Source organism: Symphodus melops (assembly GCF_947650265.1).
Source record: "Symphodus melops genome assembly, chromosome: 1".
NCBI lineage: Eukaryota > Metazoa > Chordata > Actinopteri > Labriformes > Labridae > Symphodus > Symphodus melops.
Window position 1 is genome coordinate 38341687 of NC_136691.1, and position 18271 is coordinate 38359957.

At 43.8% G+C, this 18271-nt stretch overlaps 1 protein-coding gene across 1 annotated transcript; it reads left to right on the plus strand.

The window, feature by feature from the left end:
* The first annotated feature begins 66 nt into the window (after window positions 1–66).
* On the plus strand, window positions 67–17397 carry mn1b (meningioma 1b). Its single transcript, XM_079338483.1, has 2 exons — window positions 67–4823; window positions 16027–17397. The coding sequence occupies exons 1-2, from the start codon at window positions 1286–1288 to the stop codon at window positions 16260–16262; spliced, it is 3774 nt and encodes a 1257-aa protein (XP_079194609.1). The 5' UTR covers window positions 67–1285; the 3' UTR covers window positions 16263–17397.
* Window positions 17398–18271: the final 874 nt, after the last annotated feature.

Below are 18271 nucleotides of genomic sequence, written 5' to 3' on the forward strand. Positions count from 1 at the left end.
ACTGTGATCAGTTCAAATTAGGTTGTAGGTTTAAATGGGACAACACACGCCAGATGTTTCGATCAGAACAGTATTTGGAATGAAAGCCATTCCTAAAGATTAGATCTACGCACAAATCTTTACAATAAGTCTACCATTGACTCAATAGACCACCTTAAAAGCATTTGTCCCACCCTCTAGGCTTTCTCTGGCCCCTCTGATTGGCTGAAACCTCATGTATGGAAGCGGCTGTAGAAATGCAAAACTTGTTGCTGGTTCCCGTGGACGCGTTGATCTCACACAGAGCCGAGCGGCAGAGCAGAGTGTGAGTGAATCTGTGAATCGCTCCCCAGTGCGCTCAGACCACAGAAGGCACGACTCTATAAACGGAGGGACGAATAAGTTAGGAGCGCAACGCATTTAAAGGACATAAAGCACGGTGCTTCTCTGCAAGGCGCATGACCGGCAGCGGGTGGAGGATGCTGTCAAGCCGCTCTGTTGTGGTTGAGTGCGGGTAGTGCACGCCGCGCTGCTCCCGATTCAGGTCGCGCAAACGGACGCTCCTGTTCTCCGGTACCTGGGTTGGAGACCCGTGTTTGGACTTCGTAATCACACTGGACTTTTGCCTTTATGCCTGTGCAGCAGTGGTAGTGATTTTGAAGACATTTATTTAAAGAAGGATTTTTCACAGAGGAAATTTAAACCATACGGCTCCACTTGGACTTTTTTATTGTTTCCAGTATGGGACCTGACGCCAAAAGTCGCTCTGGGACATTTGACATTGGACTGGAATCATGAATTAGAAGACAGAAATGGTCAAATTCCCTGTTTGATTGCTCCAGGTCTTCTGGGTTCTTCTTTTAGTTCGCAAGTGAGGTATTTTAGTGTCACGTTGAGCTTGGATAAACGCACACAGACAAACTTTAAAATATGATAGGTGACTTGATCAGTGTTTTGTATTTGTTTGGTTAATAATAGACAAAAAGAAGATCAATTAAAGTGCACGCGTTAAATGCAGGAGCAGTTGCGTGCGTAATTGGACACGGTGTGTCTCCTCTTCTCTTTGCGTCCTTGGATAATTTGAAAAACAAAAAAAAATTATTTACTACGATGAGAAGTTATTTGGTGAGTTTTAAAATTTTAATCAGTGGATTAAGCAGTTTAATCAGTTGTTTGTTGTAAATGTTTGGCTAGGTTTTTTTATATCATTTTTTCCACTTTTTGCTTTTGCGGATAGACGGAAAACAGACAGTGTGTGTCGATGTCTGGCAAACTGGCCGTCATGTGGGATTGATTGCAGGGGAGTATGTTTGGGCTGGAGCAGTTTGGTTCTCAGATTAATAGCAGAAACCCTGGCCAGTCAGAGAGAAACATAAACCATCCGAGACTGAACATGGGCTCTCATTATAAAAGCCCGGGTTTTCACGCTGGAGGCCCACCGGGAGCAGTAGAGCCCGGTATGGGCCCTTTGAACGAACCGCAAATGCTCGGGCTTAACATGAACATGAACGGGGAGCAGTACGGTGGCTTTCATCCGCGGGGCCACTCAGACATGCATGCAGGCAGCGGACTTCAGCAGCAGCAAGGACCCATGCATGGATTTTTCAACAACCAGCAACCTCATCAAGGGCATCCCCACAGCCATCAACCTCATCCCCATCAACCTCACCCTCATTTCAGTGGGAATTTTGGAGGCCCAGAGCCTGGCTCATCATGCCTGCATGGTGGCAGGCTAATGGGCTACAACAACAATGGCATGGGACCACAGCAGGGATTTGGAGAAGGATTTGATCCTCTCACTGAGGGGCAGGCAGGGGATGGCTTCCCTCAGCAGCAGCAGCAGCAGCAGCAACAGCAGCGGCCTGGTAACATGCCTGACTTTCAACATCACGGGCCTCCCAGTGGCAGCCATGCTGTCCCTGCTCCCTGTCTACCCCTGGACCAGTCGCCTAACAGAGCTGCATCCTTCCATGGGCTCCCTTCTTCCTCATCCTCATCCTCTGAGTCTCACAGCCTGGAGCCTCGGCGGATGCCCAACCAGGGAGCTGTAGAGGGACTAGAGTATAACTTCCCAAGTGAGGCTCCATCTGGACATTTTGATGTCCATGTATTTTCCCCATCAGAATCAGAATCTCAGTTACCCCATTTTGGGCCAGGGAGGCCAGTTCCTGGTGGGAATTTTCCAGGAAACCCTGGCATGCCACGGACACCAGGTATGCAGGGCATCTCAAAGGGACACCAGCCGCCGCCGCCACCACAGCCCCAGCAGCCTCAGCATGGAGTGTTTTTTGAGCGTTTTGGAAACGGCCGGAAGGTGCCCGTGGGAATGGAGCCTGGGGTCAATGCAAGACATCCTCTCATGCAACAGCAACAACAGGCTGGCTTGATAGCTAGACAGAACTCGTGTCCCCCTGGCCTCCCCAGACCCCCTCAGGCTGAGCCCGGCTCTACTAACCCCAACATTCTGGACGGAGGGGTCATGATGCCTGGCCAACACAACCAGTTTGAATATCCCATTCACAGACTGGAAAATAGGGGGCTGCACCCCTATGGGGACCCCATGTTTAATATGCAACAGCCAGCTCCTCCTCCCTCCCAACAGCCCCCAAACCAGAGGCTGCAACACTTTGACTCTCCTTATATGAACATGGCCAAAAGGCCTAGATTTGACTTTCCAAATGCACATGGCAGTGAAGGCTGGTGTGGTGGAATGGATAATCACCTCTCTCCTTCTGCCTACCCTGGCCTGCCCGGAGAGTTCACCCCTCCTGTGAGTGAAGGTTTCCCACCAGGTCCCCTGCAGCATCCAGGGCCAGAGCAGCAGTCTCTGCAGCAGCGTCAGAATGCAGCCATGATGATCAAACAGATGGCCTCTCGAAACCAGCAGCAGAGAATGAGGCAGCCCAGCCTGCAGCAGCTGGGTCACCACGGTGATGTTCCTCCTGGCCCAATGGCTCACGGAGGCCCAGTAGGGAACATGCCTCAGCCTAACTTTGACAGGGAGAATGGAGGCAGGATGCCCAACATTGATGGACAAACTCCTCATGTAACTCAGGAGACTTCCTGGTTCCAAGGGTCCCACCCAGCAGGAGAGATGATGTCAAGGCGTATGGGTGGAGCGGGAAATGAATCAGGGCCTCATGACATGGGGATGCAGCAGAATGGGGCTGGGATGATGTTCAGGCCAGGCATGGGTATGCAGGAGCCCATGAGAATACCAGGAGATGGCCATGTTCCGGCTCTCCATTCCCCGGGCATGCACTCACAATTCAGCACCAACATGGGCAACCTCTCACAAATGCAGAGTCCAGGAGCAGGAACGGGGCACCCGAATGCACCAGCAGAAAGGCGGCCAGCAGATTTTCCTGCACCTCCGATGGGGGCACAACCAACGTTTCCCTATGGTGGGGGTAACCGACAAGGGCCGCCCCACAGTGCCCCCCAGGGGGTGAACACCTCACCAGGGACATATCCTCCTCAGTCTGAGTTCCCCTCAGGCCAGCGGTCATCTGTTAGTAAGTTAGGAGCTCTGTCCCTCGGGAACTTTAACAAAACCAGCTCTAAAGACAGTGTGTTTGGCCAGAGCTGCCTGGCGGCCCTTTCCACAGCCTGCCAGAACATGATAGCCAGCCTAGGGGCCCCCAATCTTAACGTAACATTCAACAAGAAAAACCAAAATGAGGGCAAACGAAAACTGAGTCAGACGGAGCAGGACATTAATAGCAGCACGTCTAATGGCACTGGCAGTGCTGGTCCTGAATATTTTCAGAGCAGCACTTCCCAGAACAGCCAGATGCCTGGCACCGGGAATAGCAACTCTAAGCCTGCAAGTCAAAGCCAGACGGTGCAGGGGGAAGCCAGTGCCCTCTCCCCAAATTTCAACATGGACGCTACCCCGTGCAGTGAGGGGAAAGCAACAACAGGGAGTGGGAGAGGGAGAGGGAGGAGAAAAAGAGACAGTGGACATGTGAGCCCTGGAATTTTTTTTTCCTCTGACAATGGTAACCCTGTTGTAAGTCCAGGCCAGCAGACCCCCTCAGCTGGCGTTGGGGAGAGGGGTGGGGGTACACCCCATGAGAAACACCTCCAATCGCCATCTTGGGGAAAAGGAGGTGACCTAATGTTGGGGGACCAGGCTGATCTGATGTCATCTTTAGACAGTGGCATTCAAAGTGTTGCCAAGTCTGACAGCAGCTCACCTCGAGTGGACTTTCCTGATGATGTCAGCACCCACTACGGCAACGAGGACGAGGTATCCTCCAGCTCAGACGCAGGAGGGGCCTCTGCAACAAAGCCTAACCGCAGCCCTATGATCACCGGCTCACCCAAAATACAGAGGGGTGATCATGGTTTGATAAATGGACAGAAGCCCCTTGGCATGGGCATTAACAATCATACTACCTCGACACCAGACAGCTATGGACTAAATGCTGGTGGGGGCACAGGGGCCAATGGTGTCAGCCACCCAGGCACTCCTGGGGTGGAGCAGGTACGCACTCCATCCAGCACCTCTGGCCAGGAAGAAATTCATCCTCTAGAGATTCTGCAGGCCCAGATCCAGCTCCAGCGGCAGCAGTTCAGTATCTCTGAGGACCAGCCCCTGGCCATTAAGAATGGCAAGAAGAATAGCGACTGTCCCTCACAGAATGGAGACAATGAGCTGGCAGGCTGCAGCCCGGATGCTGGTAAAGGCTCAATGGGCACCATTGACCTTGACACCCTCATGGCAGAGCAGCACGCCACCTGGTACGTGCCCAGTGACAAGGCCATGATGGACGGGTCAGAGGATGATAAGGCCATGGGACCATGGGAAAAAACCAAGAGCCAAAACAACAGTAAAGAAGGTAAATAAAAACTCTTTTGTATATTTGGCATATCTTTACCTCCTTTTCTTCCCTCTTTCATTTCTACTCTTTGGTCATTCACACATGCAGCACAGACTATATTAACAATTATATTTTCTCACTACATTTTTTCCTTATAAAATAGTATAAGGATACATATCTATATATATGTGTGTGTGTGTGTGTATATATATATATATATATATATATATATATATATATATGTATATATATGTGTGTGTGTGTGTGTGTGTGTGTGTATATATGTATGTATGATACTATTGAAATGAAAACTATTCTGTTAATACTGATGGTATCTTATAGTTCACACTGTGCGTCAAAAAGCAGCTGTTTCTGTTTAATGTCTGTTCTTATATTTTAAAGGTTAGGTCCATAGGTAATTAATACATTTAATGATGGAAGCATCAATTTCTTGACAAAAATCTACTTATTTAATCTCGTTAAATTGGTCCGTGAAGAAGCTATTAAAAAATGATTATCAGAATGGGCACTTTAAATACCATCTGTCTGAGCAAAGTAATCCTTGTATTTTTTATTTATTTTTTGCATTGTTTTTTTTTGTAAGATTCCTCATTGTTAAAACCCTTCAAAAGAGCAGCTCAAGAAAAGTAAACATTTCCTGTGGTTCTTTATCTCGCTTTTCAGGGTGAACAACTACATTGAGAAGATTAATAGCTTTTTGTGGATATGCATTCGCGCAGCGGGGTTTCCCTCGCCTTGTTACGTGTTTGTTTTTGTTATTATCAGGGGATAATACCGAGCTGCTCCGTGTAGATTGATTTTAGATTGGCAGGACAGGGTTTCAAAGTTTACATAACATGTTGAAGTTAATATAGACGTTTTATTAGATTTTGTGTGGAAAATACATACATTTGATTTTTCAAACACTTTTTTGGAAAGTCAAAGTGTAGGTGTTTATATTCTAAACGATCATTCGTGGTTTCTTAACCACTGAACGTCCTAATAATAACTACCATGTTAATTAATCGATGTTAAAAATCTGTGGATTCGTTTTTTTCACTACAGAAAGTTTATAACAACTAATATAAAACCTAGAGCCCTAAACCCACAGAAGAAACAGACGGAGATTGATAAACATTTAATGTAGCATGATAATTTTCTTTATGGCGATACATACAAGTGCAGAGGAATAGTTTAACTTCTACGTTGTTTGGTTTCATCGCTTCTTTTAATTCACCTCTCTAAATATTATTAATAATAAATCTTATTATTAATTATCATTAATAAAATGTTAATACATTAAACTCGTTTTTTTTTTAACCTTATTTTAAATAGCGATGTTTTAATATTAGTTTGTGTGCACTAATATTAAATAAAGCTAATGGTAGGCAATAATATGCATTAGAATAAGGAAAGTTGTCGTCGCAATTAAAATGTGCTAGTTTCATGCATTTGTTCATATATTTAGCCTCATTATTTTAAACGTTTCATTTTTTCTCGTCAATTTGTGTTCGTAAGTGTGTCATTTCCAAATCCTTTCCATCCTAACAGTAGACGGAGGTGCTTAACGTTACTGCTTGAATAATGGAGAAAAAGTCAGCCCTCGGTCCTTGTGAATTAATGGAAATATATATTAACGTTAGGATCCATGTATGTGTGGATTGCGCTCAGCGCGTCTCGAGCGCCTCTTTGTTCTGATCGGTGCGGGTGCAGAGAGGGGCGGGCGGGCGCGCGCACGGAGTCTGGAGTCCAGGCGTTTTGTTTATGCGAAGCTGAGCACAGGGTGTCGGGTGGGAACACTAATGTCATTACTTCGAAACAGCTGTGCAACTCATCATGTCGACCGATTTGCAAATTTGGACCAAAAAATAAACTATTTAATATTTCTTTGAGGCAACATGACTACAAGTCATTTCAGCGTTGTTTTTCTGTTATCTTCATTACACCTCAGGTCGTTTCAGCTAAGATGACAAAAAAGCTTTTTAGTACCATGAGTTTTCTCTCTGCTAAACACAATAATCCCATTTCTGTTTAATTGTAAACAATTTGGTAAAAGGAAGAAAAAAAAACAAGCAAAGACAAAGGGTAAGATAGTAGGGAAAAAAAGAAAAAGCTGCCAGAGTGATAAGTAACATCATCACTTTTGATATTGATTAAAGAGTTTCATCCTGAGTCAGAAACCTAACACTGATAAGCACACTCTACCCTGTTGCACTGATCATTTCATTACTCTAGGACTGAAGCACATTTAACATTAGAAATTGACAAAAAAAAGGCAGGTATTTAAAAGCAGAATAGTCTAATTTCTCTCCTTTCATCTTGTCTCCTTGTATCCTCTCTCCTCCTCTCCTCTTGTCCTTCCCTCGTCTCCTCTCGTCTCTCAGTCCTCCCTGCCTGGACATGAGGCATGCTGCTCGGGAGCGATCGATAGCTAGTTAGCACAAATCACGGCTCCTGACAGTTTCTCATTTGAGTGCCTCAGACAGCAGAGATGAAAAAAAGGGTGGAGGTGTATTTGGGAGGGGAGGGGGATTTTGTGATTGAATCTGATGCTTACGCTACATAGAAGAGAGCAAAATAACATAATAATTTAAGATAAGTCATGGCCCACAGTGCACTTCCATAAGAGCCAACATCCCACAGGCTTGACATGCTGCAAAAAATATCCACCCGGACCAGTAAGTCGAGTTCTCAGTCCTGTGAAAAAAAAATTGCCTTTGGGGAGATAATGTCAGTGACACTAATGTGAAATAAATCAGGCCAATTCATTAGTCCATTAGCATTAACTAAAATGTAACTCAGAAATATCGCAAAAGATCATAATTTTCATTAGGGTGAAATTATTTATGTAGTTCCAGTGACAGTAGAATATTTTTTTTATATGTCTATTAAGTTATAATACAATTCTAATTGAAATTACATGATTATGTCAGATGTATGTATGTTTTGCTGTGGAGATATTCTGAATGGTTCAATAAGCCTTTTTCTAATGTGATGGATGCAATGCATTTGTATTTTTTCCACTTTTAAACACTACCTGTGTGCTCACAATGGCATTTTTTAAAAGACCTTATTGTGCTCTCTCATATTGTAGAAATATGCAGATTGATTTCCTTCTTTCCCAGTGGTGTGTGGTTCAGTCAGGTGTATATGTTTTAATTATGACAGTCTTAAAAATCAGACTTCTATTCTGATTTAGATTAAAAAACACAAAGGGAAATGCACTCGTATTTTGTCATACTTACAAGCAAAACATTTTCCTTTTATTTTTTTCTGCCGTGGCGATCATTTAGTTTTAAGGGGTTAAACTTTGACCAGAGTCTGTCTAAATATGGAATTGTCTGCTGAGAGTTTAGATGTTGTAGTATGAGCTTAAACATGGACTATATTTGTTGTTTTAAGGTCTTAGTGTTTTCGGTCTTTTGCATGGGAAGTGAACTGTAACGTCTTGAGAATTGACGTTGTGTGGTCTTTTGGTTTGCCTCAGATTGCAGTGAAACTAAAAGAGCTTGGGGTCATGGGTCACTTTGGTCACCTAAGGTGAATGTTTCACTTTCCAGGTGCATTTTGTACAGTAGTGTGAAACTTCAGGGGGAGCCTAGATCATTTTATTGCTTGGTATGTTTTTGTGTAGTTGTGCTAATGCTCTAAGTGCAAAAGAGACTACATGAGCCAACAGTTTGCTATTATTCAAAGACAACACGGCATACACTTAACATTGTTTCTTAGCTAAATGTTGATATGTGCTGAAAGTATGTGATACAAGTTAAACTGTACTTAAAGCTGATGTCTGTTCACCCAGTGCACCCCATCTCCCCCCTCTCTGTGGCCCCAGTAAGCCTGTTGAAAGTGACACATGCTGCATTAATGGCCCCCTTTGGACCCCATGTTTGGCCTCCTCTGTGACAGCATGTAGCTCAAGTTTTTCACTGTAGCCCAGTTTACCTGCCGCTGTAAGCTCAGACTCTGCTGTGCAGCGCCGTGTCTTGTCTTCCCACTAAATATGGACTTGAGGTGCACACTAACATTCCTCGTGTGGTGTCAGTTAATATTATTTCCTCTTTTAAGAAAAATAGTTACACTCTTCCTCTTCCCTTCTCTTCAGTATATCTTAGCCAGAAGCTGACTGTTCATTTGGAAACTCATGCAAAGTCTTGATAACAGACCACCATCAGACGTAGGAAGTGATTCAGTTATTTTTATTTCTACTTTTTGCCACATGCACTTGCACGTTTTTTTTTTTTTTTTTTTTTTTTATCAGCACAGTTAAAACACTTCACAGTTGACCCAGTGGAATAGTTTCACTGCTCAGTCTCAGTAATCAGCCCATAAACAGCTCTAATAATGATCAAATCTCTCTCGCTCTGACTTTGACAGGTTCGGGGGGAAAAAAGGAACTTGCATCTTATTACACCAACTAGAAAGCACTTAAATCTGCAGAAAGAGCTGTATTGATATTCCACTATTGAGCACACGTTCCTGTGAGACTACCTGCCTTTGACATTTAGCGCGACAACAAGCTCACAAATCGCACCAGTAATTTCTATTTCTAAAAAAAGACAGAAGTGATTGGCACGTGCTTGAATGTGGAAAAAACAGCTTGGGGCAGTGTGTGTTCTTTACCTGTCATTACAAGGTGTTTCATATTGACATTTTCAACAACACACATCCAACCAGCCTGCCGCACACTCCTGTACTACAGTAATGATAATAATCATGATAATTATAGCAATTAGCCTTTGTAATATTGTTTCCAAAGGTGGCAATTCCTCCTCAGGCAACTCATGTTAGTTCACTTGGTTATTGACAGGTTCATCAGGGTGTTGAATACAGCTAGTTTAAGTTTTTAGTGCTGATTTTTGCAACAGAAATGTGCAATTTTACCAACAGATCCTAGCTCCAAAGAAATGTCCTCCTGATTAATGTGTTGATAAAGAAAATATTGCACATCCTTGTGTTTTTGTTTGTCTGTGACGTAAGAATCAGACGAAGGGCAGGTTTTGATAGTTTGGATTTGTCAGCTGCAGACACAAAGTTTGATTTAGTTTGACTCAGTGTCAGGCTCAAAGCTTCCTCCCCCCCCCCCCCCCCCCCCCCCCCCCCCCCCGCTTGATCCCAGGTGTCTTGCTTGGTGAAAATGCTCGCTTAATTCTAATATGCGGAAAATATTTAAGAGCATTTACTTGACATGTAAATAGCGCAGGGTTAAAAAAAACTCGCTCATCGTGCCTTTACAGTGCCTAGTATATAAGATACTGTTAGTGTGTCTGTTTACATGCTATGTTGTGCCTGCTTGTGTGCGTGTGTGCTCACTGTTCCTGGGCTTTTGCACGACACTGAGCTCCACTGACAGTAAAAAGGAAGCCTGTTAAAGAAGTGTGTTTGTGACTGCATGATGAAGAGAGAAAAAAAGATTAACAAAAGGTGTCAGTCCTTTTTTTTTTTTTTTTTTTTGCTTTGCTGAATTTTCAACTCTTCCAAAATAGCAGTTCATCCGGTGTTTTGTTTTCCCTGGGGAAGGATGTTAGAGTAAAATAAAACTTGCCTCAGCATGTGGTAAATGTTCTCTATGGATGCAGCGCAGAATGGAAGGCGGACTTTATCCGGGAGATGCACAGAGTGAGGACTCTCAAACCTTCGATCACGGCTGTATGTGACATGTCTCCAAATGTCCACTGTCTTGTTAAATGACTGCACGAACAAGAGAAGAAGAAGGAACGGTATGGACAGTATCCTGACTTCATATAATACCTGGAGTACAGGTACAGCATTTACAGGGTGTGCGTGTGTGTGTTTGTGTTAGTGAGTGTGTTCACAGGTTTTTAGAGGTGTAGATGTTGTCCCGCTGCCAGCAGCAGTTATGTTATTAGACACACAGGTAGTCGTCAGGCGCCTTTAATTTGTATTGAGGAATTGACAAATGAGTTATGACACTGGAGCAGTTTCTCCTGGGAGACGGAAGTAGAGAGTGATGGAGTGAACGAGCAAGTCAGAGAGATAGTGAGGAGTGTGGGGTTTTTTTTTTTTTTTTTTCCACAGTGCTTGTAGTTTCTCTGGTGAGGCGAGGGGATGGGTAATAGTTCCCATTTGCATTTGGGAAATAAAAAATAATTCAATTCCACTTGAAACCTTTTTTTTTCATCAGTTACATGCTCCGTGACTATTGCACCTTATTCACATCATTTATCTATATTATCTATTTCTTTTCTTTTTTTTAAAAAAGAAAGTAAAATATAATTGGTTAATGCAAAACAACAAGAGCAAAACAGCAATAAAAGAAACATGCATTTGATTATACAGATACAAATGTCTACACATTTCATGTTATTTCCTGGGAAAAAAAATTCACAATAACCTCTAATAGAGTTATTTTCAAAGACAAGGCCTCTCTCCTTCAGGCGCCTTAAAACTGAAAATCTGCCACAGTTTTAAATGCATGTCTGACCTTTTCCTTTAAAGGTGAAAAATACTGAACACAAAGTGTGCCTGACTGCTGAAACAAAATAGAGACAGCGAAGTAGCTCAATATGTCACCGACTTAGATGACATGCTGGACAGGTCCTGGACATGGTTGTGAGTTATGAAGGAGGCACTAAATCACTTCCCATGTTCTGATTTGTGTCTGGTTTCCTAAGCACTTCTCGTGGCCAGAGGGGGAGGTGTGTGTGTGTGTGTGTGTGTGTGTGTGTGTGTGTGTGTGTGTGTGTGTGTGTGTGTGTGTGTGTGTGTGTGTGTGTGTGTGTGTGTGTGTGTGTGTGTGTGTGTGTGTGTGTGTGTGTGTGTGTGTGTGTGTGTGTGTGTGTGTGTGTGTGTGTGTGTGTGTGTGTGTGTGTAGAGTTGAGTTGGAGGGGATGGGATGGGAATGGGTGTGTTGCTGCTGGAGAGAAGGTAACAAATGCTGGGGGCAATGCCTGCCCGGGCAAGTTTTTTCTTTCTTTTTTCTATTATGTTGCAGGCCAGAGAACAGAGAGGAAATTCAAACCAAAATAACCTCTATGCCCTTGCCTGAGAAATGTGCCCTCCTTCCCTCCACCCTTCCACCCTGCTCCCTCCAGATATCCTCCCTACTCTGAGGGAAAGGTCACACTGCGACAGTTGGGTGGAGTTAAGGGTGCCTTGGTTGCCATGAGCGTCACTTGTCCTGGATGCCACATACCTACCTCAGGGGTCGAGGGTACCTGTGACAAGACCTTTTTTATATTGTTTCGACTTTTCATTTAATACTTGTACTGCAGTGATTTTATTTCGTTTGCTTTGTGTCCTGAACAAACTGCATGTCTTGCCATTTCTGAGAGAGTAATGGTGCAATTTTGGAAAACTTGCATTTAAGAAAAAAAAAGTGATTTTTGGGCTCTTTAACCCAAAGTCAGATATTTTTCTCAAACCCTTTAAAATTGTTTTTGACTCTTCCTCACCCGATTGTGACGGCTGTTTTGTGCTGACAAAGAAAGAAGCCCTCACACCAGGCCTTGGTGCTAGTTGTTATGCTAAAGGAATCTGACCTGATGTCACACACTGTCATAGGAGCGCAGGCCTTTGGGTGTTTTTGTCAGCAAGCGGAGTCCTCTGATAGGGCTGGTTTGTGTTCAAAGAGGAAGGGGTCGCACCCTCAGGAGCACGAGGTCAAAGGTGAAGTGTCGTCATGGAACTATAGAGCTCGGGATAGAAAGGGCAGAGGCCTGCCGCATGGGATTGTGGGGCCTGGGAAATCAATGTGACAGCTCTGAGGGAACTTGCATCCAATAGGAGCTTTGTTGTTACAAACTGTCTCATGCTCATTTTATTTTAGAGTTAATTGATAAATTTGCACATCTGCACACTTACTTTTTAAATGCAAGATGACATAGTCCCAAAGCAGCCATTGTGTGTGTGTGTGTGTGTGTGTGTGTGTGTGTGTGTGTGTGTGTGTGTGTGTGTGTGTGTGTGTGTGTGTGTGTGTGTGTGTGTGTGTGTGTGTGTGTGTGTGTGTCTGACATGTAAACCCGTGTCAGGCCGTCAGCTCACAGACACATTGGTGTCATCCAGACGAGCAGAGCTGTGCGTTGTGCTCCAAGCCTTCATCACATTCAGGCTCCACTCATCTCTATAAATCGTCTCTGGCTGTGTGTGTATGTGTGTGAGACGTCTCCAAAAACCGTGCTGTCGTGTGTGTCTTCTGTGTTCTGAGAGTGTGTGTGTGTGTCAGCATCATCACCAGGCACTAAATAACAAAGTACAGCACTTGGGGCGAGAGATATAGAGATATAAGAGCATCACATTAGATTCAGTATTTACTGAACCCATCACTGTGGTAATCTGTTCTGGCTGTAATGTGGTTAAGGATATTTAGGTGTGTTTGTGGCTCAGCGCAGCTGCTCATGCTGTTACTGTTCCCTTATTTTATTAGGTATTTTTCCCCTCGCTTGTTGATGCTAAGCACTTGTTCCCCTCGGATGAATAGGCTATTATTGAGATATTACCGTGGATATGAATTCTGCATTAGTCAATGAACAGCCATAACAAGATAGACCGTATTATATATACACGTGAAAAGATTTCCCTGCTTGTTAAATGTCATGGTGATTTTGGATTTTGACTTGTGTGATGTAGAATTTCACACTGCTGTTTCCACTCTCGAGCGAATTCCCCGCCATGGATAATGGTAACCATTTAAGGCCAGTGTCTTGATTTTTCCACAAAAATCACATCCATTCAATCCTCTTTGGCTTCCCTGTAATACTGGGTGATATTTAAATCCTGTTGTGTTCAAGTGTTTGGCTTATTGAAGAAGTCATTTTTTTTTCTGTATATATAGTAAAGCTTATTAAAACAAATAGCATCAGCCAATTCATTGTTTTTCATGCATGTCATTAATAAGTCAAAGGTGTTAGGTGAAAATTAAAAAAAAACTTTTTATAGAAAATTCTACCTGAACAACAACAATGTCTTCAAAAAAGATCATTTATCATTTAAGTTTTGCATATCTTGTTAGTCAGTGTGTTTTTTTTTTTTTTGTACTCCTTTCCTGATATTGAAGCTAACTGATGTGTCTAGCAGAAATTGTGTGTGACTGTTTTGGCATGCAAGTCCATATGTATTTGAGCGTGTGTGTGTGTGTGTGTGTGTGTGTGTGTGTGTGTGTGTGTGTGTGTGTGTGTGTGTGTGTGTGTGTGTGTGTGTGTGTGTGTGTGTGTGTGTGTGTGTGTGTGTGTGTGTGTGTGTGTGTGTGTGTGTGTGTGTGTGTGTGTGTGTGTGTGTGTACGGGAGCCGCGGCGTTGGTTGTGTTGTTGTGCGTTTGTGGCTGTGCGCGTTGTCAGTTCTCTGTGTGTCAGCAGTGAGCCAGGGGAACGCTTGGCTGCCTATTCAGGCCGGTGTGGACCCTGCTGTGCCCAGCTAGCATGAGCTGCTGGCGGGTGCTGGAGGGCACACAGCTCTCCAAAGAGGGACTCGGAGTGGGTGTAGGGGCGAGGTGGGGTGGGCTGGAGAAAAGGGTTTGGGATGGTGGGGGTGATACAGGCAGGGGGTGGGGGATCTGCCATGCTGAGGTGTATGACTGGACCCTCTGGCAAATGTTAGATCTTGTCACTGCCGCCACCAACACTGCTCTAAATCCTCATTTCTTCCTCCCACCCCCCACTTTCTCAGCTTCCACTCACACCATGTTTGCAGTCCTTAAGAGGGAGATGGAGAGAGAGAAACAGAGTTAGAGAAATTTACAGAGACCAGCAGTCAGAGACACCAAACAGGGAACAACGGGAGGCTTGGCTGCCTGACCTTTTACCAAATCCCCCACTTTTCCATTCCAGTGGTCGCAGCCCAGACAGGCTGGGGGGCAAGCCTGCTTCACTGCCTGCATGTCTGCTTCTCTTGGTTGTTCTAGCTGCCCCCTCTGGTCCGGATCAGCCTGGGCTGGCGTCCCTGGATGTGTTTTGTTGACACTTTGTCACTGCTGCCTCAGGCTTTCAAAAAGCAAAGACGAAGGAATGAAAACAAGTGGGGGGAAGAAAAAAAAAAATTTTCAAGTAGCATAAAAATATGAGCTTAAAAGGTGAAAACAGGGCTGTGGATATGCGGTTTCTCTTTACTCTCAGATGAGCAGCACATTGACTGCAGTGTTGTGATCTGCAGCCTTTGTGCCGTCAACTGTGCCGCCTATCACAGCCTCTTCCTCGTTTGACACATGTAACTCAGCTTGTCAGAGCTGTTTCCTACCCGTCTGTACACTCAGACTCCTAGATGTGCCTGCCCCTTAAAGCTATGTGTCTTTGTGATGCACACTGATGTGTTCACCATCCATACTGAGCAAGGCAGTGCTGTGTTTTAGTGAGGTGAGGAGATGGGAGGATAATAGGCCTGATTTTTACCAAAGTCCCCGTAAACTTTCTCTGCGCTTTAGGCTTCCTTGGAGGCAAAACCCCAAACTAACGGTGCAATACTACTCTCATAACATACAGCCCCACTGTGAACTCTTTCCCAGTTCCTGTGTCTCTCCCTTCTTCTATTTTGTGTCTTCATTTGAGCTTTTCTTTATTCCTGCCTTCTTCTCCCTCAATATGCTGAAGTCTGTATCCCAGTCAGTCAGTTTAGCCAGGCACCTCTTGCCCTCATCAGTCTTCCCCTAATCAAATATTTTCGTTATATGGCACACAGGGATTTTTCTCCATACATAAAGCATGCATCTCAGCTGTCAGCAGATTTTTTTATTTTTTTTGACTTGTAATCAACCTGTGTATGGATTTTCAGTAAGATAGGTGCAACCATTTAATATGAGGCACCACACCTTGGTGACACTGGGTCGATACTGTGGCATGGTCATTATACCAGTAAATTGGGTCAAGCAGGGTTAAAGGCCAGTATTCTCTTTGCCCTTTGACCCTCTGACCGGGGGTCATCCAGGGTCGCTTCAGATTTGCACGCCTGGCTGGGAGAAAACGTGTGTATGTGTGTGTTTTCACGTGTGTGTATCAGGCATGAAGAGGAGGAGTGTGAGCAGAGGAAGCTTTGCTTACAGCCTCTTTTTTTTTTTTTTTTTTTCCAGGTCGCGTTGATGAAGAGGTGGAATAGTGTTGAATTAATTTCACAGTGCAGATTTAGAGTGGGATGTGAAAGTGACACCGTTTTAATTAAAAGTGTGTATTTTAAAATGCTTCATCTGCATCGAGAATGCCAATTGCTTGAAGTTGTTTTTTTTTCCATCTTTTCTTAATTATTCATCTTTTTCTCTCTGTGTTCTTGTCTGCAGAGTCCGAGCTGACCCAGAGTAAGGCTGGAGCCCCAGGACCCGGAGCAGGAGGAGGAGGAGGAGGAGGAGGAGGAGGAGGCGGGAGCAGCGGAGGGAACCACCTGCAGTGCCTGTCCGTCCACTGCACAGACGAGCTGGGGGACAGTAAGGGTCGAGGAGGGCCCGTCTCATCCTGGCGCTCGCTCCACTCTGATATCTCCAATCGGTTCGGGACATTCGTGGCCGCACTGACTTGAACAAAGCAGGAAGAAGAAAACGGGAATACTTATAAGACTTCACGAGCTTCAGAGACAACTTAAAGATGATATGAATGACGAGGATGAAAAAGGTGTCGCAAGCAGCTCGTGCCTGCTCAGAGACAGAAAGACATTTATGCTCATAAATGCAAAACACACTTACATACACATTCACACATGCTAATACCATGTCTATTCTGAAACATGCATTCACACACACTCCCTCTCTTTTTCACACACACACACGCGCACATACACACATACATGGCTGGACTTTACAGCACGGGCTCTTCTCAACAACGCCCACATCTGGAAAACCTCAATTCAATACTTTGTTTTCTTTTATTTTCTTTGTTGAAGATAAATAAAGAAATGTCAAAGGGGGAGATGGAACAAAAAGAAGCGGAAGAAGGGATATTCAGTTATCAGTGGCTCTGATTGTGTACCTGTGTTGAGAACAATCTCTCATGACTTTCACTTTGTTGATGGCCTCTTCATGAATCCAATGTGTTCATCCAGAAGGAGAAATGTCTTCACCCCTGATAGTAGATATTGCAGATTTTAATATAAACACACCCAAGAAGCAAACCCAGAGAAAGAAAGGATGAATATGCATGAATGTAACTCAAGATTTTCCCTCATTGTCAAGCAAAAGGAAACCTCAGTTCTTAATCATTTTACAATTTGTTGCAATTCTCCATTCGTTATAATGCTGAGAACATCTTTCCCTCATTGTTTTTTTTCTTTTCTCCTCTTCTTCGTCTTACCTCTGCTATCAACCATATGAGCTCAACCACTTCTATACAATTCAGCCAATGGGAACTGAATAAATGGAGGTTGTTTAATAAGGGAATTGAAAAAAAGACTATTGGTATTGCACATGTATAATAAGAGAAAATTTGCTGTGTGTTAGGCAATCTTGTAATCTTTAAATAAAGCTTCTGTTGAATTTGAATTTCTGAAACAATAGATGGAGGACTGTGACGGCATTTTATGAACTGATATTTGTTTTCTTTTTTGGTTTTCTTTTTTTAATAATATGTAAAGTGCAGTCGTCTGTTTTCCTGCATATTGTATATATCTGTATATGTTTTATTGAGTAACTAAATAACAATAAATATGACGTTAAAGGTGGTATTTTGTGTTTTCCTGTGGATTTTGCTTTTGATAGTTTATCAGTCAAAACAAAACAAATCGCTGAATAGACTTTTTAGTCATCTAAAGCAGCATTGTAGTGAAGAGTGTGGGTATTCTGAGCACCATCGTTGAATTACACAAGTACACAGGGTGTATGTATTCACAGTGACAGATACGACAGGGGAGTTGTGGGCTGATGCACAATACCTGACAAGCATGCAGGAGCCGGCAAAACATTAAAGACGCAAGATCAGGCATACTAGTGTACGTGGCTTACTGCTGGATTAAGAAACCAACAGGATTAATTTCATGTGCGCCTGCAAACAGCCTGTGCTGCATTTTCTCCATAAATGCATATTTATTTTTCATCTCAGAAATCAGTAATGACCAACACATAAAAATATGTTTTTAGAGTAATAATGTACAGATCCCTACAAATGCAAAATGTAATTCGATATTATACACAAGTCTTAATCAGAATTTTAAGATTTTTAAAATAATTAAACTATTCTTATTTCTCTGTTGTTTTGGGCCACTCTAGACCCTACTCCCTTCCCTCTGCAGCCAAAGACACACACGCAAACACACACACACACACACACACACACACACACACACACACACACACACACACACACACACACACACACACACACCTCCCCTCCTCCAACTCCCTGGCCCTCTTTGGCTCACCTGCTCTTTATTGGCCATCTGCATGGATGCTTAATGCTAATCAATAACTCCCCTGTGTGCCAGCTCTGAGGTGGAGACGTCAATGCTACCTAACAGGGCTAGTGATCAACCAGCATCACTGCTGTCTAGGATACACACACATACTCTCACACACACACACACAGAAACTGGAGCTCCCT